The following is a 25,783-nucleotide window of genomic DNA, read 5'->3' as shown; positions in this document are numbered from 1 at the left end:
TCACAAAGAGACACAACTTAGTGACTAAACAACAAAAACAACAAGGGCAAAAATGACACTACTTGCAGATGACACGATACTCTACATAGAGAACCCTAAAGTCTCCACCCAAAAGCTATTAGAACTAAAAACTGAATTCAGTAAGGTTGCAGGATACAAGATTAATATACAGAAATCTGTTACTTTACTATACACTAATAATGAAATACCAGAAAGAGAAAGCAAGCAAACAATCTCGTTTAAAACTGTGTTAATAAAATACTTAGAAATAAACTTAATCAAGGAGGTTAAAACTATACTTTGAAAACTATAAAACATGGATAAAGGAAATTTGTAGATGATACAAAGAAATGGAAAGATATTCTGTGGTCATAAATTGGACAAATTAATATTGTTAAAATAACTGTACTATCCAAAGCGATCTATAGATTTAATGAAATCTCTATCATAATAACCAGGACATTTTTCACTAACTAGAATAATCAGAAAATTTATACAGAAGTGCAAAAGACCCTGAATTGCCAAAGCAATCTTGAGAAAATAGAACAAAGCTAGAGGTATCACCTTCTCAGATTTCAGACTATATGAAAAAAGTCTTGAAATCAAAATACTGATATTGTCACAAAAACAGACACATAGATCAATGGAACAGAATAGAGAGCCAGGAAATAAATTCACACACTTAAGGTCAATAAATCCATAACAAAGATGTAAGACTATACAGTGGAAAAAATATAGTCTCAGTGCTGGGAAAACTGGAAAGCTACATGTAAAGAAATGAGATTAGAACATTTCCTCACACCTTATACAAGAATAAACTCAAAATGATATAAAGATCTAAATGTAAGACCTAAAACCATAAAACTCATAGAAGAGAATACAGGCAGACCACTCTTGGATATAAAAGTAAGCAATATTTTTTTTTGGACTTGTCTCATAAGGCAAATGAAACACAGGCAAAAATAAACCATGAAACTAAATTGAACTTATAAGCTTTTACACAGCAAATGACATGATTATTAAAATTAAAAGACAATGTATTGAATGGGACAAAATATTTGCAATTGATATGACCAATAAGGGGTTACTATCCAAATCCAAAGTATAGTTTGATTATCCTTTATTAGATATTTTATCTTTATCTTTTATTAGATATATGTAATACTGATCTATCACCAACTTCAAGCCTGGCAATTTCTCCCTCTTGTGTACATACAGTAAAACTTCTAACTTTTAATGTTTTCATTGTAATTGACTATCATTGTCAATTATCTTATAACAAGTTTCTCTAGTGTCCAAGTAATAATTTATCTGCAATTCAGGGTAACTGAAATGGTTCAGTCTTTTTTTTTTTTTTCATTTATTTTTATTAGTTGGAGGCTAATTACTTCACAACATTGCAGTGGGTTTTGTCATACATTGACATGAATCAGCCATGGAGTTACATGTATTCCCCATCCCGATCCCCCCTCCCACCTCCCTCTCCACCCGATTCCTCTGGGTCTTCCCAGTGCACCAGGCCCGAGCACTTGTCTCATGCATCCCACCTGGGCTGGTGATCTGTTTCCCTATAGATTATATACATGCTGTTCTTTTGAAACATCCCACCCTCACCTTCTCCCACAGAGTTCAAAAGTCTTGGTTCAGTCTTATCCTTGCATATTATTGTTTCCTTGAGAATTTCCAGGACAACGTTAGAAAGCAAACAAAAAACTAGTGGTAAGGGCATGAATCCTTGTCTTGCTCATCCACACATCCCTTACAACCACTGGATTGTTTTGTCATAAAATTTAATATTTACTGAAGAGAAGATTGACCTATAATTCTCTGGTGAACCATATATCTTTAACTGTCGATAATCTGGAATACAGAATTTTCTGGCCCCCTTTTACAGGTGGAGAAATTGAGGTTCAAAAAGTTTATCATTTACACAAAGCCCGAGGGTTAGTTTAAGCAAAATCTCTCCCAAATTCTTTTTCTGTTATGTGAATAGTGACTATTAAGGTGCTTGAAGAAAGCTGGCTCTGGCATCACTGCTGTGTTCCTTTCAGACTTAAGATTATTAAGAAGCCAAGGTTCCAACAAAGCACAGTTACCCTAGCAGTTAACCTTGGGCTGGGTCTCCGCAGTAGTCAACACCAGCCCTGTGGCACGGCGGGGTCTCCTGGCTCTCAAACCAAGAGGAAGGCCAAGATTTGCTGGTCTTCAGTGCTGATCATTCTCAGCCGAGTCGCCTCCTCTCCGCCCCCTGCAGGCCGACCAGGGAACTGCTCAGGGGCCGAGTAGGGCCAGGAGCGCGGAGCCGACAGCTCTGGCCCGCTGGGCTGTGGCGGCGGCTACACCGACTGCAGGCCGGCCACCCGGGCGCGGAGACCGCGGGCCATGGCGCGGGTGCTGATCGTGGGCGCCGGGCTGACGGGAAGCTTGTGCGCGGCGCTGCTAAGGAGGGAGGCGTCCAGTCCTCTGCGCCTCACTGTGTGGGACAAGGCCGGGGACTCAGGTGGGTCGTTTCCGGACGGAAGCCAGGGAAAGGAAGACCGGTGGGCACACTGGCTTGTGGTGTGGGCCTTCTCCGAGTAAGGATCGGGGAACACCCAGCAGGTCGGCGGGCGCCCGATCACGTGATCAGAGACTTCCGGCGCCCGGGACGGCCAAAAGAGTGGGCGCGAGTTGGGGCGGCGACCCAGGCCGGGCGGTGGGGCGGCTGGGGGCAGGGCGGGATCCCGGAGCACTTCCCTGGGAGGCCTGAGCGGCTGGGAGACATCCTGACTGGAGTTTGCAAAGCTTGGGCCTGCCGCTGTCGCCAAGAAGTGAATTTTTTTTTTCTCCCTGTACCCTGCTCTGTACCCTGGCAGCTTTCTTTAGATTATGAGAATCCTCCAGTGCCCATTGACCACGACTTTCCGAAAATCTGTCTACTTGAGAGAATCCTGTCACTCTCCTGAAACCTGACAGCAAGAGGGAAAGCATTCTCTGATTCATTCATTCTGACATTTCATTCATTTTGTTTTCTTTGGTCCGTTCATTCATTGCCTTCATTCAGATCAGTACGTAGATGGAGCAGGCACAGTGCTGAAGGCTGCTGTATTCTTCATGTGTTCTTTTTAAAAGATATCTCACACCCCCAGACTGAATTGTCTCTGTTAATTACTTCCTAACAGCATTAGATGACAAAACCTTCAATTTAAAAAACGATTTTTTTAGATCTCTGGAATCTGGAGAAAACAAAATTTTAAAATGTATTAATTATTATGAAATCTAAAAGTAAAAAATTAAAAATGTGTTTTCTGAAACAGTTCTAAGTTATCCATTTTGGTATAACCTGGGGTGATCAGTGTTAATTGTGAAATATTCATTCTAATATATTAAGATATTTTCCTGGGGACTAATTCAAGGAGGAAGAATGACTACAGCCAGCAGTCCTCATAATCCACAGAGCACAGTGGACTTGGGTGCCCAGTATATCACCTGCACTCCTCATTATGCCAAAATACACCAAAGGTGAGTTAGTTGAAAGGAGTGGAATCAGTCTTCCTGGTTGAAGATGATAAAAGATACAAATCATCCATTTTTAGCAGAGTTAAACTTTGAGTCTTGTAATACAGTGAAATTATATCATCATCATTGATCATAGTATTAATAGCAATAAAAGATTTACATAAGTAAAGTGGGAAAACTGTAATACATGCCTCTCCAGTTGTTGTGAAGATCAGGTGAGATGTTATATGGAACATGGTAAGAGCTCAATAAATAGGAGTTAACTATGTTGGTGTTGAGAAAGAGGACAGATAACTGTGATGGAAGTCAAATCTTAACCAGATTTAAAATCGGTGTAGTGAATACCTTTCTGTTTATTTTCACTGACTTTAATTTTGAAATATATGAGAAAGTAGACCTTTGACTACAATCAGCAAAAGACTATGGATTCTCAAAATGTTTCCATTCTTCACCAAAATTATGTCTTATTAACACAAAACATATGTTGAGTTGTTTGTAAGAAGATTTCTAGTTTTTATTTAGGATTATAATCTCGAAGAATTCTTTGAAGAGAATTTAGTGTTTAGAGCTAAGTATAGCATATAGTTATGTTATACATTTTGATTTGTTTCAGTTTTTATGATGAATTGTTAGCTGGTGGCATTTTGAAGCCTCTGACCTCTCCTATTGATGGAATGGTGATAAAAGAAGGAGACTGTAACTTTGTAGCACCTCATGGAGTTTCTTCAATTGTTAACCATTATTTGAAACAATCAGGTGAGAATAAAATTTTCTCTTGCCTTCTTTTAAAGTAAGCATTTTAAACTAAAAGTTATACACATAATTAAATATTAATACTGTAAGGAAAGTTATAAAATAGATGTTCTCCTATGCACTACTCAATAGCTAGTTTTCTTCCCCTAAAGTAATCACTGTTTCCTATATATGCTTCCAGAAAAATGTTTCTGCATCTATCTCTTGCTCTATGTGACTGTCTCTATTTCCCTATTTATAGACGTTTGTATATGTTCTTTTTTAAAACATAGATGAGATTATTTTATATAAGCCATTCTATGCTTTATTTCATCTATGTTTATAATAAACCAATCTCTCCCTCTGTCTCTCTTATCTAGGTCTATGTCTATCCTATTGATACTATCTCTCTGGAGAACCCTGACTAATACATAATCATTGACTGAATCATATCTTTGGTCTATTTTAATATCAGCAAACTCAGGGTTCTTCATTCTTTTCAATGCCTGTTCAGTATTACATGGTATATGAATATCATTATTTATTTAACTGTTAACTTTCTGTTAAGTATGTAGATTGTTTGGGGAGTTAGGGATTGTTTTGTTTTATGCTAGTACCAATATTGCTGCAATTTCTAACTCCGACATACTTTTGCAAGTATATCTGTAGGGTCAGTTCCTAACAGTATAGTTGGTGTGTCAATGGTTTGTGCATTTTTTATTGAACTAAGTTGTGCCATCTATTCCTATTAAGGAATCTGTCATCAATAGTAAATGAGAACATGTCTTTCTGTACATCTTGATATTATGGAAAATAAAATTTTTTGCCCATATGATGGGTTGAAATGATATTTCCTTGTGGTCTGATTTGCATTTACTTAGTTATGAGTGAGTTTATGCACCTTTGTTTTGCTAATCAAGTCTGTGCCTTTTTTTCTGTGAATGTTTTATAACCTTTGCCCAGTTTCTATGAGGATTTTCATTTGTTTTTATGTATATGACGAGTGTTTTAAAATCGACTTTTTTTTAAAGGATGACAAATAATCCTGGACGATTAATGATTTATCCTTTAAAACAGAAATAGACTTATTGATAAATCATAATTAAATGCCCAATTGAAGATCATTGAGGAGAAGTATAAGTTGAGACTTTATTTTATAAGCTATTTCTAGAATAATTACTGTTTTGGACTACATCAAGTATTACTTGGGCTTCCCTGGTGGCTCAGATGGTAAAGAATCTGCCTGCAATGCAGGAGACCTGGGTTCGATCCCTGGGTTGGGAAAACAGAGAAGGGAATGGCTCCCCAATCCAGTATTCTTGCCTGGAGAATTCCGAGGACAGAGGAGCCTGGCTGACTACAGTCCATGGGGTCTCAAAGAGTCTGGCACGACTGAGCGACTAAGCATAGCACAGCACAAATATTACTTATTGTGAAACCTGAGAATCCCAATACTGGGCATGAGAGAAGGCAGTGAGACTGAATATACAACATGAGGACACAGTAAATACCATTCCAGGCAAGGCCATTTCTTCATCTAGGATTCTGAATATTATGGTGTAGTCATCAGGATTTTCCAGAAAAAAACAAAACTGAAAGGATATATTTATACAGATAGGTAAATTTATTGTACAGAATTAGCTTATGTGATTTTGGAGGCTGGCAAGTCTGAAGATCTGCCGGGCGAATTGACAAGCTAGAGATCCAGGAGAGCTGATGGTTTAGTTTCAGTCCAAAAGCCGGAGACCGTGGAGAGCTGAAGGTACAGTTCCAGTTTTGGTGGCTGGCGAGCTCAACACCCACGAAGAGCAGATGTTTCAGTTCAAGTCTGAAGGTAGGAGAATGAAACAGTGTCCCAGTTCAAAGGCTATCAGACAAGAAGACTTTTTTTACTGGTGGGAGGGTCAGCCTTTCTGTTTTATTCAGGCCTGTGACTGATTGGATGATACCCACCTACATTAGGGAGGGCAACCTGCTTTATTCAGTCTACCAATTTAAATATTACTTTCTTCCAAAACACCCTCACAGACATACCCAGAATAGTGTTTGCCAAATATATGAGAACCTCATGACTCAGTCAAGTTGACACGTAAAATTAACCATCACAGATGGTGACACTATTTGTATATTTTGTAGAATGTCATCAGCTTCATATATTGCCACCATATAACTTAAAAAAAAAATCTCATTTCCGTCATGACTTTTACTTAACCCAAATTAGATGTACATACTTATTAGAATCTCCAAGTACTTACTAATCATATTATATATCTAGCCATCCATATATGCATATACCTATTCATTCAATAAACATTTGCTGAGTGCTTACTATACACTGTTTTAGAGACTAGTGATACAAGAACCAAAGTTCCTGCCATCATATAGCTAAGGGACAGTCCTTGAATACACCACACCTACATCCTTTTTGTGTTAGGTGTTTGGGGTAATATATGATTTTTGGTTTTCTTTTTCCAATTTTGCTTTGGAAACTCTTGGGAGAAGAGGTCATATTTCTTTGTAGCTCACATACAATCTAATGGTACCTGGTATATAGTAGGTAGGTATAAGTGAGTTAGATTTCTTATACATATATATACACACATATATGTGTGTGTGTGCTTAGTCACTTCGGTCATGTCTGACTCTTTGCAACCCTATGGACTGTAGCCCACCAGGTTCCTCTCCATGGCAAGAATACTGGAGTGGATTGCCACGCCCTTCTCCAGGGGGTCTTCCCGACCCAGGTATTGAACCCCATGTCTTTTACATCTCTTGCATTGGCAGGTGAGTTCTTTCCCAATAGTGCCATCTGGGAAGCCCTATATATAAAAATACATATATTTATTCATTGTAGTTTAACCAATTCTTCCTAAAAACCTCTTTATACTTTGAATTTGTACAGTCTCTTGAGAGCATGAGTACTTTAGATTTTCTTATCACTATGTGAAATATTTAAGTAACTTTTAAAAAAGAATTACATGCTAATAGTTGAAAATCTGGAAAATAACAGAAAATTAGCAGGGAAAAGTGTCACAATAATATGTAAGTCAGTTGTAAGTTCATTCTGTGACATACTTTCTGCTTTTTTAAAAAATAATTTTTATATAATTGAGTTCAAGGCCTACATAATTTGAGTGTATATAAACTTTTTCTTAGTTTATTTTAATATTATCTTTGTAATGTTTCAAGAGGTCTTTCCACCTTCTACCCAGATCTATTATTAGAGGTTTTATAAACCATCTATACCATTCAAAATTTTATAATTATATCCCTTTGAAAAAGTGTTAGTCACTCAGTTGGGTCCCCATGGACTATAGCCTGACAGGCTCCTTTGTCTGTGGAATTCTCCAGGCAAGAATGCTGAAGTGGGTAGCCATTCCCTTCTGCAGGGGATCTTCCCGACCTGGGAATTGAACCTGGGTCTCCTGCATTGCACACGGATTCTTTACTGCCTGAGCCACCAGGGAAGCCCCTGTATCCCTTTAAACATTCTTTAAACTTCTTTAAATCTTTCTGCCTATAAATGGATCCTATCCTATTTTAGTATTTCCCCAATGAAAGTTGAGAGAGTCCCTGGAGTCAGAATGACCTGGATTCAAATTCACATTCTACCACCCTTTCCTAGCTGTGTAATATTAGGAAAGTGTTAAAATCTGTACTTAAGTTCTTTCATTGGAAACATGAGAGTGGTAACAATACCTACTGCAAAGTTTTGTGAAGAATAAAGGATATAATCTACCCATTGCCAATTCAAGCAAATAATAGGCCATATACTTAGAAATCTCTTGATAAATGTTAGCTTAAAAAATAATCTTAAATGAAGCTGATTTTTACATGTGCTCAGTGTATAACAACCCAAACTGCCAGGTCATTCCAGATTTACTTTACATTTGGGAATCAGTTGAGTTCACATCCCTACAATCTTATGATACAACCAGTTTTATTTAGTTTGCAACCAGACTTCCAAGGAAATTATCTGTAAGGAGTATGTCCAGCCAAGTATGCTTTAGAATAGGTTCAAATATCTAAAGCCAATATTTAAATAGACCAGTTTTCCAGAATGAGTGGTAAAGGGTAGGAGGAAATAGGCACATGTCACTTGTGTTCTGTTCTCACTTATTGTTTCATGTGTTCACATTAAGCTTATTACAGAGAAAATTATTTATTGGCATTAATTTTACCTACTTCCTGTTTTCCCAATTAATGCTGTCTTCTGAGTAAATAAAATGTGATTTTTCTATTTTTCTGTTTTATTTATTTATTTTTTGTTGTCATTGTTGTAGGAGTAGCAGAAATTCAAAAGAATAAAAACTACCTTATCATTTGTTAAAATCTATTAATCTGATGCTGTGTTAGGCATTTAGCATACATCATTTCTAATTATTATATAACCATTCATAGTAGTTATCATTATCCTCATTTACTAATGAGAAAAATGAGACTCAGACAAGTTAAGTACATTGCTTATAATGGCTTAACTAGTAAGACGCCAGCACTCTCTTTAAGCTGACTCTGTTGTCATTACCTTTTGAGGATCCCACGGAGGACGATGAGAAGGCCTCAGACCTCTGATTTAACATCTTTTCCTTCCTGGTTTTTCCCATACAGTTTGAGAGGATGCTCCCATCCCACCCTGGTTCAAGAGAACAGATTCATGGAGCCCTGCCCCTGGGCCCCCTCTTTCACTGATTAGTCCCTGCCCCAGGGGGAAGGAAGGGGCTACCAAGGAGTCTTGCCATATATTTCTTTATGCACTTGGGAAGATCAGTCACATGATGGTTCTTTCTGTGACATTTGGACAGTGATTAACCAAGCCCTTTTGCTTTTGAATAAGGCCCATATTATTAAATCATTCATAAGAGGATGAATTTAGTTTCTAGGACAGGGTGAGCAGCTTTTATTTGGTTTGGCCTTGTGGCTCAGCTGGTAAAGAATCTGCCTGCAATGTGGGAAACCTGGGTTCCATCCCTGGGTTGGGAAGATCCCCTGGAGAAAGGGATGGCTACCCACTCCAGTATTCTGGCCTGGAGAATTCTGTGGACTGTATGGTCCATGGGTTGCAGAGTCAGACACAACTGAGTGACTTTCACTTTCATTTTGCCACAGGAAGAACTATTGTTGTATTTATTTGTTTTTATTTTACCATCTACTTCAAAAAGGGACATGGACTAACAATTGAAAGTCAACATGGACAACATATTGGTTTGGCCAAAAAGTTCATTGGAATTTTCTGTAAGATGTCATGGAAAAGTCTGAACAAGCTTTTTGGCCAACCGAAATGATTTATTAGAAAAGATAGTTTAATTTGCAGATAACTATCAGCCAGTGTGACTTCTTTCTGGCAATATTTAATTTTATCATATTCTCCCTTTTTACTTTTGTGTTTATTTTCTTTCTAAAATTAATGTAAGGGAATTAAGCCTGGGCAGTTCTGTCTCAAAATGGCTCCTAGGCAGGTGATCATGGCACTCATCCATAACAGTGTCTTTCAGAGAGAAGGTAGAGGGTAACCTGAGACCTTGGTTAAGCACTCCGCAGTGAACTTTAAGCCATGCTTGTAGTTAGACACTGCTTACTGGTCCATCTCAGTAGTTCTGAACTGAAACCTGTTTGTAGGAAATTATTGGAGAAAGATAAATTTAGATGCTCTAACATGGAGGGGCTTCCTTGGTGGCTCAGACAGTAAAGAATCTGCCTGCAATGCAGGAGACCAGTTCTATCCCTCGGTCAGGAAGATCCCCTGGAGAAGGAAATGGCAACCCACTTCATTGTTGCCTAGAGAATTCTATGGACAGAGGAGCCTGGCAGGGTATAGTCCCGGGGGTCACAAACGGTCAAACATGACTAACACTTGTGACTAACAGTTTCTAACATGGAGGAAGGCAGGGGATAGGCATTGAATAAATACGTAACAGAAACCTATTTGCCTTTGTAAAATGGTTAAAATTTCTTTGTAGTTTGATATCTTTGTAGCTATCTGTAGATTAAAAAAAAATTTTTATGAAATATATGCTGGGGAAACAGTGGTAAGTAAAACACATTGAACCTCACCTTTGTTAATGTAGAGCATAGTTGGAGGGAAAGACAAAAACTAATTTCATGCATATAAAAATGTACATAATAAATGCTAAGAAGAAAAAGTGAGAGTGTAATGAGTGAGCTAAAGTAATAGTACCTAAGCTAACGTGAGTCTGAAAAGAGTGAGAAAGGGGAGATGTGTCAGGAAAAGCATCTCTAAGAAACTAATGTTTTCATAGATACTTGAAAGGTGAGCAGGAGTGAACTAGGCCAAGAGCTGAGTGGTGAGAATTGCATGCAATGGACATATCAAGTTGAAACTATTCTCAAGTAGGAGGAAGATGGTGCATTTATGGAATGAAAAGGTCATTGTGACTGGAGGGTAGTAAATGAGGGAGAAAACAGTAGGTGAAGTTCAAGAGTAAGGCAGGGGCCAGATCATAAGGGGCTTTGTAAGCACTATTAAGATTTTATACTTAATCCTAAATACAGTGAGAAACCTCTGAAAAATGATATGCAACACAGGGACATGGTGACATTTACTAAGCTCAGACTGAACATTTTTATGTAGTTTTCTGGCTATTTAAAAATGATCTTCCAGAGCCTTAGATTTGGTCGTGTGGTCCTTTCAAAAGTTATTAGTTACTTTCACGAGGAAATGCTACTTTCCCAGAAACTTGAATCATCACAATTGGAAAGGAAAACGTCCTGGCTAGAGCAGGTATACCACTGCCCCTAATTCTTGGAAAATACTGTTTTTGAGTGGCTTTGCCAGTTGCAGTGTTAGATTTGTGTCTATTTATCTACCCACCGTGGTTCTCACACTTTAATGTGCATGGTAACAAAGCCGGAGGCTTCTTAAATGCAGACTACTAGACCTGATCCCCAGATTCTGATTCAGGTCTGAGTTGGGACCTGAGAATTTGTGTTTCTAGCAAGTTCCAAGGTGCCTCTGGTCTGAGGTCCACACCTAGAGAACCACTGATATTTATCTTGCAGAACACTTCGGGACCACTGGGATATATGTCTAAGGCATTTGACTGGATATGAAGAATTTCTGTTAAAAGTTAGTGTAGTTCAGTTCTCTTAACCACACCCTCCTATTGACCACCAAAAGCAAAACCAATGTAATGCTGTTTTCAAAGGAATATTATGTGAAAACACAACTGAATAAAGTTTATAAAGTTAGTTGACTTACTTGAAGTCTGGATCAGGGCCAGGACTAGAGAGAGAGAGACACGTGAGGCAACCAAGTCAGGGGAAAGACGTCCTAAAGGAACTGAAGAGAGGGAAGTGGAGCTGCTCTGGTTGGAGTCAAGAGAATGGTGGGTGTGAGTTCAAAGCACCAATTATTTGCACCTTCCCTGAAGAGGGTCCTTAGAGAAACCCTCAGGCAAGTTGGAATGCTATTTACAAACCCTTGCTCTAATTCTTTGAACAGAAAGACTCTAATTGCCTCAAAGAGATTGAGGGCATCGGTCCTTCTAACATATTTGCATTTGATTTTTAAAACTTGTAATTAGCTTACTTTCTGGCTAATTACAAGTTTTAAAAATCAAATGCAAATATGTTAGAAAGATAAAGAACATTACAGCATACTAACACATATATATGGAATTTAGAAAGATGGTAATGATAACCCTATATGCAAAACAGAAAAAGAGACACAGAAATACAGAACAGACTTTTGAACTCTGTGGGAGAATGTGAGGGTGGGATGTTTCCAAAGAACAGCATGTATACTATCTATGGTGAAACAGATCACCAGCCCAGGTGGGATGCATGAGACAAGTGCTCGGGCCTGGTGCACTGGGAAGACCCAGAGGAGTCGGGTGAAGAGGGAGGTGGGAGGGGGGATCGGGATGGGGAATAAGTGTAAATCTATGGCTGATTCATATCAATGTATGACAAAACCCACTGAAATGTTGTGAAGTAATTAGCCTCCAACTAATAAAAAAATTAAAAAAAATAAAAAAATAAAAAATAAAAAAACTTGTAATTACTATATTGTAGAGTTATTCAAGGGAATATGAAAGATATAAAGGTGTATGAGATCTAGAGACCTGACATGGAGGAGCCCTAGAGTATTTGGGGATTGATGAGACATGTCTAGGGCTTCCCAGGTGGCACCAGTGGTAAAAAGCCTGTCTGCCAGTGCAAGAGATGTGTAAGAGATGCGGGCTCCATCCCTGGGATGGGAAGATCCCCTGCAGGAGGGCATGGCAGTCTACTCCAGAATTCTTGCCTGGAGAATCCCATGGGCAGAGGAACCTGGTGGGCTACAGTCCATAGCATTGCTAAGAGTCAGACACGACTGAAGCGACTTAGCAAGACATATCTAAAACATAGAGATACTTTGAATCAGTGTCCGAGTGAGTGGTAAAGGCAGTGATTATGGAGATGAGAAGGTTCACACTGCGCTAGAATAGCTACGGAAAGGGAGCTTCATGCCAAGGTTGGACTTAAGCTGGATTCTTAGTAGTTAGGAATATGAGATGTCACATGCAATGATGGACAGGATCTTTTAGTGTCCTTTTTTCCCCTTTATTCCATTTTCATTTATTTCCTTTCTATTCATGAGGCCAAATAAAAGTAGATTTGTTTTAAAATGAAAGTTTTCTGAAAACTAGAATGTGAGGTAAGAATTGTTATACCAAGGGGACTTAATGATACAATTATATTTTCCTAACTTTCAGTTCATAATTCATTCTCTTAAACAAATATTGGTTAAATACCTCTGTTCCCAGTACAATACTTTATATACTGTATGCTATACATAGAAAAAATGGGTGTAAACTCATGGAGCTTACAAATTAAAAGGGGATAAAATATCAATCATATAAGTACTCAAATAATTATTAAAATATATTTGTGATAAGTGCAAAGAAGGGAAAAGAGATGAGAGGATATTCCAGATTGTATTTTTCTTAATTTTGATTCTTAATTAAGATAATTAATCTATTGATGAGACTTGGATTTTGCTTACAGAGTTACTTTTTCAGGTTTAATAGGGAATATTGATATTTTTAATAAGGAATATTACCAGAGAGAAGAATCCTTAACACCTTTACTAAGATGTATGCTTGCTCTACCAAGATAGTGATCTTTATAGTCAGAAGGATATGGATTTAAATCATGGCATGACAATTCTAAATCTGTTTCCTTTTCTGTGAGATAAATTAGTATAATGTATATCTAGTGTTTGGCATAGCCTTGGCATACAGTAGATGATTAATGAAAGATCACCATGGTTACTGTTTTTATTAACTGGAGTAGTATTTTTTCCCCCAGCAGGCAATGACAGGGAAGTCTAACAGTACCAGAAGGGAGGGAGTCCCATTACGTGAGATAGAAAGTGAAGCCCAGGAAGCTGTAGGAGATGAACTTCACATTCTACTCATCTGAATGGATCCAGTTTGTGACTTCTCTTCCCCCTCATTCATGTGGAAAATCCCAATAATGTCAGCATGATTTTGCTTTTGGAACAGGTGCCGATATCTGCTTCAGACAACGTGTGACCCAGATCAATTTGAGAAACAACAAGTGGGAAGTCTCCAGGGAAACGGGCTCCTCTGAGCAGTTTGATGTCATTGTCCTCACGATGCCTGCTCCTCAGATTCTGCAGCTTCGAGGTGACATCACCAACTGTGAGTCTCAGCCTGCGCTGTTAACCTCAGGGACTGGGCTTTCTCTGATTTGAGTGAATTCAGCTTAACTGTCTTAGCAAAGGGTAGATATGGGTTCTACTGATTTGCATGTTCTAAAAACAGATAATATGGCCTGGTTCATGGTACTAGTCTCGGTCAAACTGCAATCCAGATTTTTTTTTAAAAAATTAAAAATCGAGTATTTCTCTTTTTGTTCTTGTCTTTAAGAAGTATTTTTGAGGAAGATATAGTAGTTTGACCCAAAAGAAGAACAGTCTCTTTGTGGCTATTCTGGAAAAAAAGATTTTTATGATGTAAACATTGATTATGTGACAAACATGGTAAACTTTATCTTGAATTGTTCCTGAGTGTGAGTCTCAGGTTCTTCCTTGACTGAAATTTGTTGGACTCCCCCTTTACCTAACTTCTCCCACTTCTTTTCGTAAAAAACAGCTTTGAGACTAATTCACATACTAAACAACCCATCCACCTGAAGTGTGTATTTCAATGGTATTTATTTCAGATATCCAATGACATGAAACCATTCCCACAGTCAATAGCTCTCACTTCCATCCCTCCATCTTCCATCCCTGCCCCCAGCTCTAAGCAGACAGTAAGCTAGTTTCTGTCTATAGAGTTCCCTGTTACCTGGATTCTCAAGAAGAGCTTTTCTATAAGCTCTGCTTTGCGTCTACCTGTGCCAGGTTTAACTGATTATTTCCCTGACCTTCATCGTGTTTTGAGTGAACCTGATACATAAAAGTCATTGATTTCTGGATGATACTTCATATTGCCTTGAATTCCATGAGTTGAAACAAGACAGAGTCTGGTGATGGTGGCAAGACTTCAAGGATGTGACATGCCTGTAGCTTTTGACTTTGTTGAGTGACTGAAGGTGACATTGGATTTGATTGAGAAATGGCCTTTTGTCACCATTGGAAAGAAACCTGGCAATAAGTATGGTTTATAGGTCTTAGATTTAGAACTGTAATAGAGCTTGTTCTCTGAGGAAGAATGGAGCTGGATATTTCATCTTGAAAGCAGTTTGAGTATCAGTTCTACCATGCAGTAACAATGTATAGCTTCTTTTCTAGTATAGTGTGAGATAGGAATATAAAAAGGACTGGAATATTTATTAGATGGCTATAGGCAAGCTAGAAAACTAACATCAAAGATCTCTTTCATGCATCTATATCTAGTGTGCTACCAAAGTCACTTTAAAGTAGGGTGATTTATTGTCATGGATTCTGTAAAAATTGAGTTGATTTTGAGACAGTGTTAAATAACATATTGTAACTTTTAACTAAAACATGGTTATTGGTCAATGTATTCAGTTGTATTATAAATTGCATATTCCAATTTTTAAAGCTATATAGCTTTGCATGTAATGAGAGACCCGTTAGTGATGCATTTTAAAAATATTTCTCAATATTTGTATTAAATGACATACAAAGTATCACACCATGACATAGACTGAGTCCTAAGATGTTCAAGGGCCTGCTAATCAATAATTTTATTTAGATCATCTGTTGTCTTATTTTTTGAGTAGCTGAACTGTTGTTGGGCTGAGAGAGATAACTTAACTCTACTAGTACTGTATTGCTGGTTTCCTGGGGTTTGGGAAGGTGAATTTTGCTTTATGAATTTTTGATACTATATTATTTGGTTCATAATATGTTTCCATTAAAATTATACCCTTTAATTTAAATTCTTTCTTTAGTGTCATTTTTATTTTATTTTGCTTTCACATAAACCTTGACTGATAAGTAAGATGATTGTTCTTTTATTTTCATTTGTCTGGTACATCCTTTTTACTTTAGCCTTTTGGAGATATTTATTTTAGAAGTACTTTTTTATTTGTTTATTTTTGAGTCCAGTAACTTCATAAAGATATATCTTATTGTTAATAGCTTTGTGTCAGTTTTTCACAGACTGTGTTACTTGTTTTTTATTTGAAGATTCAGCTTTTCCCTTATTTTCAGCTCAGTTTCCTTTTAGTACTTAAATAATGATTTATCTTTGTTCCATTTATTACGATCCCAGAGTATCTTAAAAAATTCAATACACAAATATCTGCCATTTGTCTCAACTCAGTTTCAATTTTGATCTTTCTGTTATTTTTTACTTTCTATTTCTAGCCTTCCTCTATGTCATCCATGTTGCTTCCAAATGTATTCCTTTTGCTCCCTTCCTTGAGATATTGTTTTAAAGAGGTCATAGATTTCTTCACTGTTTTTAGGTCATTCATTGCCTGAGTATTTGTTGAACTAATCTGCTTCCTAGGAAAATATTTTCTAATGTCTTTTCCTCAGCTTATTTGTTAGGGTCTGTTATGTTCTATTGTCTTCCTTTCCTCTGCATAGGTTCCTGCCTAATCGTTATTCATCTTTAAATAGGGCCATTTCTATCAATTTGAAACAGTGTTGTCACAGAAGACCAGACATTTCAGTTAAAGTATGTTCCATAAATTTTGTAAATACCTATCTGTGAACTATTAAATGCTAGTGATCATTTTATTTACTAACATGGAAAGATTTTGAAATATTTTTAAGTTAAAAAGGATAAAAAGATGCATCGCTTTTTCTTCTGTGTCTACCAAAAATAGTTTAATAGCACTGTTACTGCTTCAAGATGGTTTTCATTTTCTTTATCATAATTTTTTGAACAGTCATAACTTTAAAAATAAAGGTAGTTTACTGTTACTATAAAAAATGTATAAAAAATGTAATGTTTACACCATTTTAAAAGTGTATCATGCTGAAAAGGAAATAGGTCTCTTTTTCCTTTTCTGTTTTAGTGGTAGGAAACACAGGCTCTTTAGGGGTTTCCCAGGTGGCTCAGTGGTAAAGATCTGCCTGCTAATGTAGGAGACACCAGGGAATCGAGTTCAGTCCCTGGGTTGGCAAGAACCCCTGGAGGAGGAAATGGCCACTCACTCCAGTATTCTTGCCTTAAAAATCCCATGGACAGAGGAACCTGGTGGGCTACAGTCTGTGGGGTCCTACAATCTCTGGGACCCCAAAGATTTGGATGTGATAAGAGCGAACATATAGGCTCTTTGTGATGAAAAAATTTAAGAATGATTGACTTAGTACTTTTGACTGAGGGCAAGGATCTTTGGGGTGTCGTTCCAGCTCAGTTCAGAATTGGCCTTCATGCAAATAATTCTGTGTTTACTTCGTTGTTATGAAATAACCCACTCTAGCAGTAAAGGTTAAAAACAGGATGTCCTAACATGACCCTTGAATACCTGTGGGTCTAAAACAAAGGGATTAAAAATACATGATTTCTCTTTATGTTATAAATCTCAATAAGGACCTCGGTATGAGAAATTACTGTCATCTCTCTGTTTTTGGAGAACCTTAAACAGTGTTGCTTGCTTGTTCAGTCAATTCAGTTCAGTCTGTCAGTCGTGTCTGACTCTTTGTGACTCCATGGACTGCAGCACGGCAGGCCTCCCTGTCCATCACCAACTCCCGGAGTTTATTCAAGCTCAGGTCCATTGAGTCGGTGATCCTTGCCAACCATCTCATCCTCTGTCATCCCCTTTTCCTCCCGCCTTCAATCTTTCCCAGCAGCAGGGTCTTTTCCAATGATTAGTCATCTTCAATGTTTATGGAAGACCTCTATTTACAAAGCTATCTATCGCCATCTAGTGGACACAGTATATATTGCAGTTTCCCTCCAAATTTTTTAACTCCAGAGAACTGGGGGCTTCCCTGATGGCTCAGAGGGTAAAGAATCCGCCAGCAATGCACGAGACACAAGTTCCATCCCTGGGTCGAGAACTATGAGTAAGACTGAAATATAGGCTATATATATAATTATCTGTAATATAATTCACAAACTCCATTCACACAAGGAAATAAATTTAGGCCCATGATAATTAACTAACTTACCCAAAAGTTTATAAATATTAGTGACAGAACTAGGGCTGTGCTACAGGTCTCACATTCGTGCCGACCTGTGTCTCTGGATTCCTTTGTTCTTGTCTTCTCATTCTCTCTGTCCCTCTTTCTCAATCATGTCTACTCGTAGAATCAATATAGAGCCATCTCTAACCTGAAAGACTTCCCTTTGGATTACAGCATGGTCTGGATTTTCCCTTATCTATTTCCCCCTTTCCCTATTTTCCTTTTTACAGGAAAAACAGAGCTAGTGTTTTTGGCAGTTAATTATTACATTCTCCCACTTGGGAGAATAAGGAAGCTTTATGCACGATATAGTGAATGTCTTGTGATTCATGATTTGCCATCTGGTTGTGGAATGGCAACCCACTCCAGTATTCTTGCCTGGAGAATTCCATGGACAGAGGGGCCTGGCGGGCTACAGTCCATGGAGTCTCATAGAGTCGGACACAACTGAGCAACTAACACTTTCACTTTCACTTTATAACTGTGCTACTCTCTATATATTAATATTATAGAGATTAACTCACTTGATCCTCACAACGCTTCTAATGGCTATAATTTCCATTTCTGGTGGTGATGGTGAGATGTGAGCCTTAGTAGTGTGATTTCAGGGCCCATACACATAACCACTTTTAGACACAGTGTCTTAGACCTTGCTATTACTGATTGTTTCCTGTACTTGTGAATTCCCACAATGTCCTGCTCATTCTTGTTCACCATGTTTCTCAAACTTTCCTTAATGAACACTGTGAGTTAAAAAAATACTTAAGGGGCTGACAAAGGTCTGTATAGTCAAAGTATGGTTTTTCCAGTAGTTGTTTATGGCCATGAGAGTTGGACCATAAAGAAGGCTGAGTGCCAAAGAATTGATGCTTTTGAACTGTGGTGCTAGAGAAAACTCTTGAGAGTCCCTTGGACAGCAAGGAGATCAAAGCAGTTAATCCTAAATGAAATCAACCCTGAATATTCATTAGAAGGAATGCTGCTGAAGCCGAAGGCCCAATACTTTGGTCACCTAATGCAAAGAGCCAACTCACTGAAAAAAAGACCCTGATGCTGGGAGAGATTGAAGGCAAAAAGAGAGTGGGGTGGCAGAATATGAGATGGTTAGATAGCATCATTGACTCAATGGACATGAGTCAGAGCAAATTCCAGGAGCTAGTGAAGGACAGAGGAGCCTGGCGTGCTGCAGTCCATGGGGTTTCATAGAGTTGGACACGACTTTGCGACTGAACAACAACGAGGGGCACCTTTGAGAAGATTTTGATTCTTACTCTTTGGATTGAGCCCAGGAATCTGTATATTTAACAGGTACCCTTATGGGAGTTTTTTCTTCCCAGTTAAGCCTGTTTGGCACAGTCTGCCCTATCATAGTACTCCTCAGATTTTATTGTGATACTTATTTTTTCAGTAAGTGTCTTCCCCACTAAGCCATAAAATTCAGAGGAAACGGCTCCTATAGACCACTCCATCCCCACCCAGCATCAAATACCATTTTGCATACAGACCCACCATGTACTATGCTCAGTCATGTTTGGCTCTTTGAGACCCCACAGACTGTAACCCACCAGGCTCCTCTATCCATGGGATTTTCCAGGTAAGAATACTGGAGCGGATTGCCTTTTTCTCCTCCAGGGGATCTTCCTGACCCAGGGATCAAACCGTGTCTCCTGCGTCTCCATGCAGACCCACACATCATCGTTATTGTTCAGTCAGTATCTGCCAAATGAATGTCTCTTTTATTTCCAAACTTGATTATAAGTTCCTAGAAGTCAGTGAATCTTAGAGTCTACCGGTTCTGGCTTGGGCCCTGGTTAATGATACTAGGATAAAAGCGTGAATGTCAATAGATCATGGAATTTTAGGATTAGGAGGAACTTTGAGGCTAATTTCACCCTCATGAGCAATTTAAGACGTCATCAGTCCTGTATCAGTTCATATAATGTATTAGGGGCTGGACAGGAGAAAGTATGGTCAAGAAAAAAGGAAACACCTTTCAAATATCATTGTTTTGATTTCATGTTTCCTACACATTTAAAGGGGGCTTCCCTAGTGGCTCAGCCATAAAGAATCTGCCTGCAATGCAGGATATGCAGCTTCAATCCCTGGGTCAGGAAGATCCCCTAGAGGAAGGTACAGTAACCCACTGCAATATTGTTACCTAGAGAATCTCATGGACAGAGAACCTGGAGGGCCACAGTCCACGGGCTTCCAGAGTCAGACATGACTGAGGTGACTGAGCACATGCATTTCAATAGAGCTCTTCATCAGTTGTAGTGGAACATCTGAGATGCACATCCTGACTTTCCTGCCATAGTTGTTTCATTCTCTTGCTAGAAAAGTGGCAGAGGCAGTGGGAAAGAGTGGGATAAACCTTGTAAAAATAAAGCAGATGGGATGTGCTGAGTGATTTTGAGGAATGCTGCTGCTTTAGCTGCTAAGTCGCTTCAGGCGTGTCCGACTCTGTGCGACCCCATAGACGGCAGCCTACCAGGCTCTGCCATCTCTGGGATTCTCCAGGCAAGAACACTGGAGTGGGTTGCCATTTCCTTCTCCAATGCATGAAAGTGAAAAGTGAAAGTGAAGTCACTCAGTCATGTCCAATCTTAGCGACCCCATGGACTACAGCTCACCAGGCTCCTTCAGGCAAGAGTACTGGAGTGGGGTGCCATTGCCTTCTCCGTTTTGTGGAATGAGGAACATGACAAGTTTCTTTTCTCTGCACCCGACCTTCCCCTCTATGGGGCTCTTTAGGTTTTCTCCCACATGCTTAGATGAGAGGAATGAGTAGTTTAAAGGATCTCAATGAATATGCATCCTTTATAGTTTGGTCCTTAAAACAGAGTGATAAATTTTTCTTATGAAAAGAAAGGAAAGAAGGAAGGAAGGAAAAGAGAATGGAAGGATGGAAAAAAGGAAGAGAGATAGAGACCCAGAGAGATGCAGAGAGAGAGGAGACGGACTGGGTGGGAGCAGAAGTGAGGGTCTGCGTTGAGCTGAGCTCGTGGCCACAGATCAAAAGAGTCGCCAGGAGGAGAGAAGGGAGAGGCAAGGGGAGTTATTGGGCTAGCCTCCTTAGGAGATCCCGGTCTCCTCTGGGGTCTTGGAATGAACCACGCATGCTTTGTTCACAGAGCTCCCATTGCCCAGCACAATTTGACACATCCTCTGTGTTCTTTCTCCTTCAGGATCCAGCTCAGCCTCTGTCCTTCAGAGCTTCCAGGGGGAAGCCGGAATGAAATGAAATCCATTTCACAGAAAATGTGCTTCACAGAAAGTGTTCTGATCACTTGGTGTTTACTTATTTAGCATTGGCTACTCTGTGCAGGGAGTTAAGAGACAGAGCCAGAATTTGTAACCCAGCGCTGCCTCTTACTGTCTGGGTGATCTGGGGCAAATTGCTTAACTTCTCTGGGCTTTCGTTTCCATCTTCATAAAATGAGGATAGGTAACATTACCTAACCACATAGGATTTAGTGAAGATTACATGGGATAGCCTGAGTAGAGGACTTAGAAGTATGCTGAGCACACAGTAAGAACTTGTTAGTGTTGATATTAATACTGCCAGTAACTTTTTCACGTTTACGACTTCTTTACTCTTAATGAAGAGTTCTGAGATGTCTGTTTAAAGGGTTGTATGCTTAGTGTTGGGGATTAAACAATAGTGACTATTTTACCTTCAAGGTTTTACAAATAGAACACATCACAGACGTATTCACTGTTGTGAAAGAACATGACAATTGCCTTGAAAACCCTACATTAATTAACTTTTGATTAATGAGTTGATCACTTTTGTAAGAGGAATAAGTCATTATCAGAGCTTTTTCACAAGTCAGCAGCGACATTTTTATGAAAGACTCCTCTTTCAGAGGGAGGTACAATCTCACTCTTCTGCTACATCTCTTTACCCCACACCCCAAACCTGTACCAGAGTCAGTGAATAAACACCAGGTCATAACATCTGCACCCACCCATGTGACCTCCATGTACACTGTTCATAGGATCACCCCTACATCTGAGGAAGCACCATGATGGAAACATTTCTTAAGTGTCCGCATGTTCCTGACATTTTTTCTAAATGCTAGCTCATGTAAATTTAGAAGATGCAAAGCCCACTGGCCAGGTGTTCTCATTAGGCTGTGTGTGAGCACAAAAATAACAGATGAGCTTTACATCTGACAAGTGTCAAGTTCTGTTTTAAGGAAAACCAACAGGAAAGCATTTTTATAAGGTGGTGTGGTCTGAGCTCTTGGTTATGAATAAGCAAATGATCGTGTACAAATCATCTCTGTAGACAAGTCAGATTCATTATTATCACTCAAATGTGTGCCTACAAAAACGCAGCCAGAAATCTCCTAGTAAGGATTTTGGATATCAATAAAAATCATATTTGAAACACAATGAGAAATATTAATTTGCCCTTCTGCAAAACTATGGTGTATTTGTATCCAGAATATCCTGTGATCATCTTAAGTTAGAATTTGCAACACTAGGGAGCAAAGGATCATTCATTGCTTCATTTCTCTAAATATGCAAATTATCTGCTTAGACCATCTTTCTATCCACCTGATAGCAAACCCAACCTCACTCATCATTAGAGCTGCTTCCCTTCCCTTGGGGATCCCACAGGAATCCCAGGCTTCTATAATGCCCAAAACCAGAGGAGGCATGGGACCTAAGTCCATAAGGTTGTCATTGTTACTGCCCCATCATCTCTGCTGTGTGGGACTGGACCAGCCCTGGTCCTCTGACATGGGTTAGATGTGATGCCTTGTGTGAACTCAAGGATGCCTTTCAAGGGATAACACTGCACTGACACCGAGAGCTTTCCACTGTTCTACATGCTGAGAGACATACTCCATAGGCGTTGTGCAGTAAGATCCCAGTCGGGCCGGGCACGCAGGTGAGAGCTAGGTCTCCACTTGGATAGGAATCCCCCCAAACCCTTGTCCCTTAAGCATTTTATCTCCACCCCTCCCCCTCCCTTTTTCAGGAATCTGCCAACTTAATCCAATCTAAGACTCTGCAAAAGAAAGACACTTTGCTTTTGACTGTGGGTGTGTATGTGGCTATCCCAACCTTTAGAAACACAACATTGAATGTCTCTTTCCTAGACTGGAAGGTGGAGAAAAGGGAGTTTATTTTTCCTAAATACCATATTTTGGTGAGTTCTTTAATTTCTAGTTGCTGTATTATAGCAAAAATGTGGTAAAGCTACAGGTCTGAAGAAGGCAAACTATAATAACCAAAGGATCACATGCATATATGAATATAATCCAAAAGAAGTGAGAAATTCTTTATCTAGAAATATAATACTCCACACTTGTACAACTGAGATTTACAATAGTGGTGGAGATGCATGTATACATGTACATGTATATTCAGTTATAAATTAGGAGAACCTGCAACTGTCATTAAAATTCTAGAATATAGCCACTAAAGGAAGAGCCGAAGCCTTTAAGCCTTAAGGTACATAGTTTTACACCAAGGAGATGCCACTCTACTTCAATGTACAGAAGTTTTCAATCCAATAAAATATCATTTATTTGACTGCATCTAAAAATGCTTCCCAGGTGGCGCTAGTGGTAAAGAACCCACCTGCCAATGCAGATGTAGGAGACTAGAGTTGATCCTTGGGTTGGGAAGATTCCCTGGAGAAGGAAATGGCAACCCACTCCAGTATTCTTGCCTGGAGAATCCCGTGGACAGAGGAGCCTGGAAGGCTACAGTCTGTGGGATTGCAAAGAGTTAGACATGACTAAAGTGGCTTAGCACACATGCATGTCCATACAGTACAAAAAATGCTTACTTGGCTTACATTTTAAAAGTCAAAACACTTGTTCATCTGAAGTGTAATCATTTAAAAGTTTCAGTAAATTCGCAGACGGTAGGTTTTTAATGAACTATTAGAAATCCTGGGGTTACATTTTTTACTTTCTAAAGATGTACTGGTAAATAGCCACCTTCTCAGTCGTTACCTACATACCATCCCTACTCTTTTCTGACACTGCTGCTCTAGCAAGCAAAACAGAGCTCCTCAGGCTGTCCCCTCACTCTGTTTTCCTTTCCAATCTCTGATTTCAGATATTCTACCACCAATTTTCACCTTAGTGCTTATATTTAAGGTGTATAAAATTGTTCAGAATCTTTTTTTGATATTATGTACTTTTTAAATTTGAATTTTATTTTATAATTGATATACTTTATTGATGAAAGTTTTGAAAGTAAAAAGAAAATAAAACCAATCATAATTCCAGCCACAAAGATATTAACCCATCTAGCTGAGAGTTTCTAAATCTAACATGAAGTCTATTTCTTTTGATAAGAGAATTCAACCCTTTTACATTTAATGAAATAACAATTATATTGTATTTATCCTTAACATTGATGTCTATTTTTTATTTTACTTTTTTTCCCACTTTTTCCCATTTTCTTATTGGCCAACTCTACCAAGTATTCTTATTCCTTTCCTCACATTGTTCATTTATACGATCTACAGTGCTTTGTCATTCCATTGTTGGTTATCTTCTTACCTATTGCAAACACACTTAAATTTAGACATATTTCACCTCCCTCCTATTCCCCTCTACTTCATTCCACAAATATTTTTTGAATGTTTACTATATTACATTTTGTTGGGTAAGTTAAAAAAAGTGAGTAGTCTTGCTTCTCCTCTCCCCCAAATAATTTTTCATTACTTTAAATGACAAAGCTGATTAGTAATCTTATAAAACTGAAACAATCCAAAGTTGAACTAATAATTCATTTTCTGTGCTGTCTTCCTTTTCTACTCCCTGGAGGTATAATAATTAACGTTAACAGTTTAGTGAGTGCTCTTCTACACCTTGCTCCAGGCATATGGGTACCTTCTAAGTGTATTGTCTTGAAATTTGCATTTTAAATTAACAATCCTTTTAGATAAATACATCTAATTTATTTCTGTTTAACAGTTGCATTATTTTCTGTAGTTTGGGAGTACTAGAATTTCGATTGTCACCTCTTATTGTTTATTGATAGCATTCATCTGGTTTCCAGTTTTTTTCCTTTTCATTCCTGTTTATTGCTAAACTGGGTGATAAAGTATCAACATTGGAATTCTGACATCTGTATGTTTTAATACATACTGCTATATTACTTTCCCCAAATTTTGTAATGGTTCTCATTCTCAGTGTTTGAGAATGCCTCTATACTCATTAACATTGAATATTTAAAATTTTTTATTAATCTTTTAAGATTTCTGCCAAAATGATAAATGAAAACAGCGACTTTATTCTTGCCTTAATTTGTATTTCCCTTGACTTAAAGTAAGATTGAGCCTCACGGCATAAGTTTATTGGTCACTTGAATTTCCTCTTTTGTAAATGTCCTGGTCACCTGTTATGCTTTCTTTTCTAGCGGGCTGTTCTTTTAGGAGCATTTCATATATAAGAGACATTAAAGTATTTCATAGGTAAGAGATATTACAAAATATTTTCTGATTATTATTTATTTACATTTTGCTTTTGTCATTTTTCTTAATAATTTGTTAAGATTTTTATTTCGTTAAGTATGTCTGTCTTTTCTTTCATAGATGTTCCATTTTCTTACTTGCTAAGGACTATTTTTCTCACTCTAAAGTCATAAAAATGTTATAAATTATATTTTAATAATTTTAATTCTTATGCTTTACATTTTAATCTTTATCTGTAACATATGTTTTATAAGATATGAGAAACAAATCTAGTTTTGTGGGCATTTCCCCCCGCCCTGGTGGTATGAATTTTATCAGCCCCATTTGTTTAGTATGGGTGTTTTACTCTCACTAAATCAAAATTCCACATTTATCACAAGTTCAGTTCTATACATGCTTGCATCTGCTTCTGGATACCTATTCTGTTCCATTTATTTATTCCTTTGCCAACACTATCACTATTTTCTTTATAGTCACTTTGTGTTTGTTACTCATTTTTAAGGAGTCTGAACTATATGGGTGCAAAA

The 25,783-nt window shown here is 38.3% G+C and overlaps 1 protein-coding gene across 9 annotated transcripts in view; it reads left to right on the top strand.

Annotated features, from left to right (window-relative positions):
- Window positions 1–2,176: 2,176 nt before the first annotated feature.
- The window catches only part of RNLS (renalase, FAD dependent amine oxidase), a 309,200-nt gene continuing 285,593 nt past the window's right edge, over window positions 2,177–25,783 (top strand). For all 9 annotated transcript variants that reach the window (XR_006345578.1, XM_043927084.1, XM_043927082.1 and 6 more), the window contains exons 1-4: window positions 2,177–2,500; window positions 3,396–3,501; window positions 4,112–4,254; window positions 13,737–13,895. Coding sequence is in view for 8 of the 9 variants with exons in the window: in XM_043927084.1 (XP_043783019.1) it covers window positions 2,383–2,500; window positions 3,396–3,501; window positions 4,112–4,254; window positions 13,737–13,895 (526 nt within the window). In the remaining variant the exon portion in view is untranslated. The remainder of the gene's footprint in view (window positions 2,501–3,395; window positions 3,502–4,111; window positions 4,255–13,736; window positions 13,896–25,783) is intronic.

The sequence above is a fragment of the Cervus elaphus genome, chromosome 15 (assembly GCF_910594005.1).
Source record: "Cervus elaphus chromosome 15, mCerEla1.1, whole genome shotgun sequence".
NCBI classification, from domain to species: Eukaryota; Metazoa; Chordata; class Mammalia; order Artiodactyla; family Cervidae; genus Cervus; species Cervus elaphus.
This window is presented reverse-complemented; position numbering and strand designations above follow the sequence as displayed.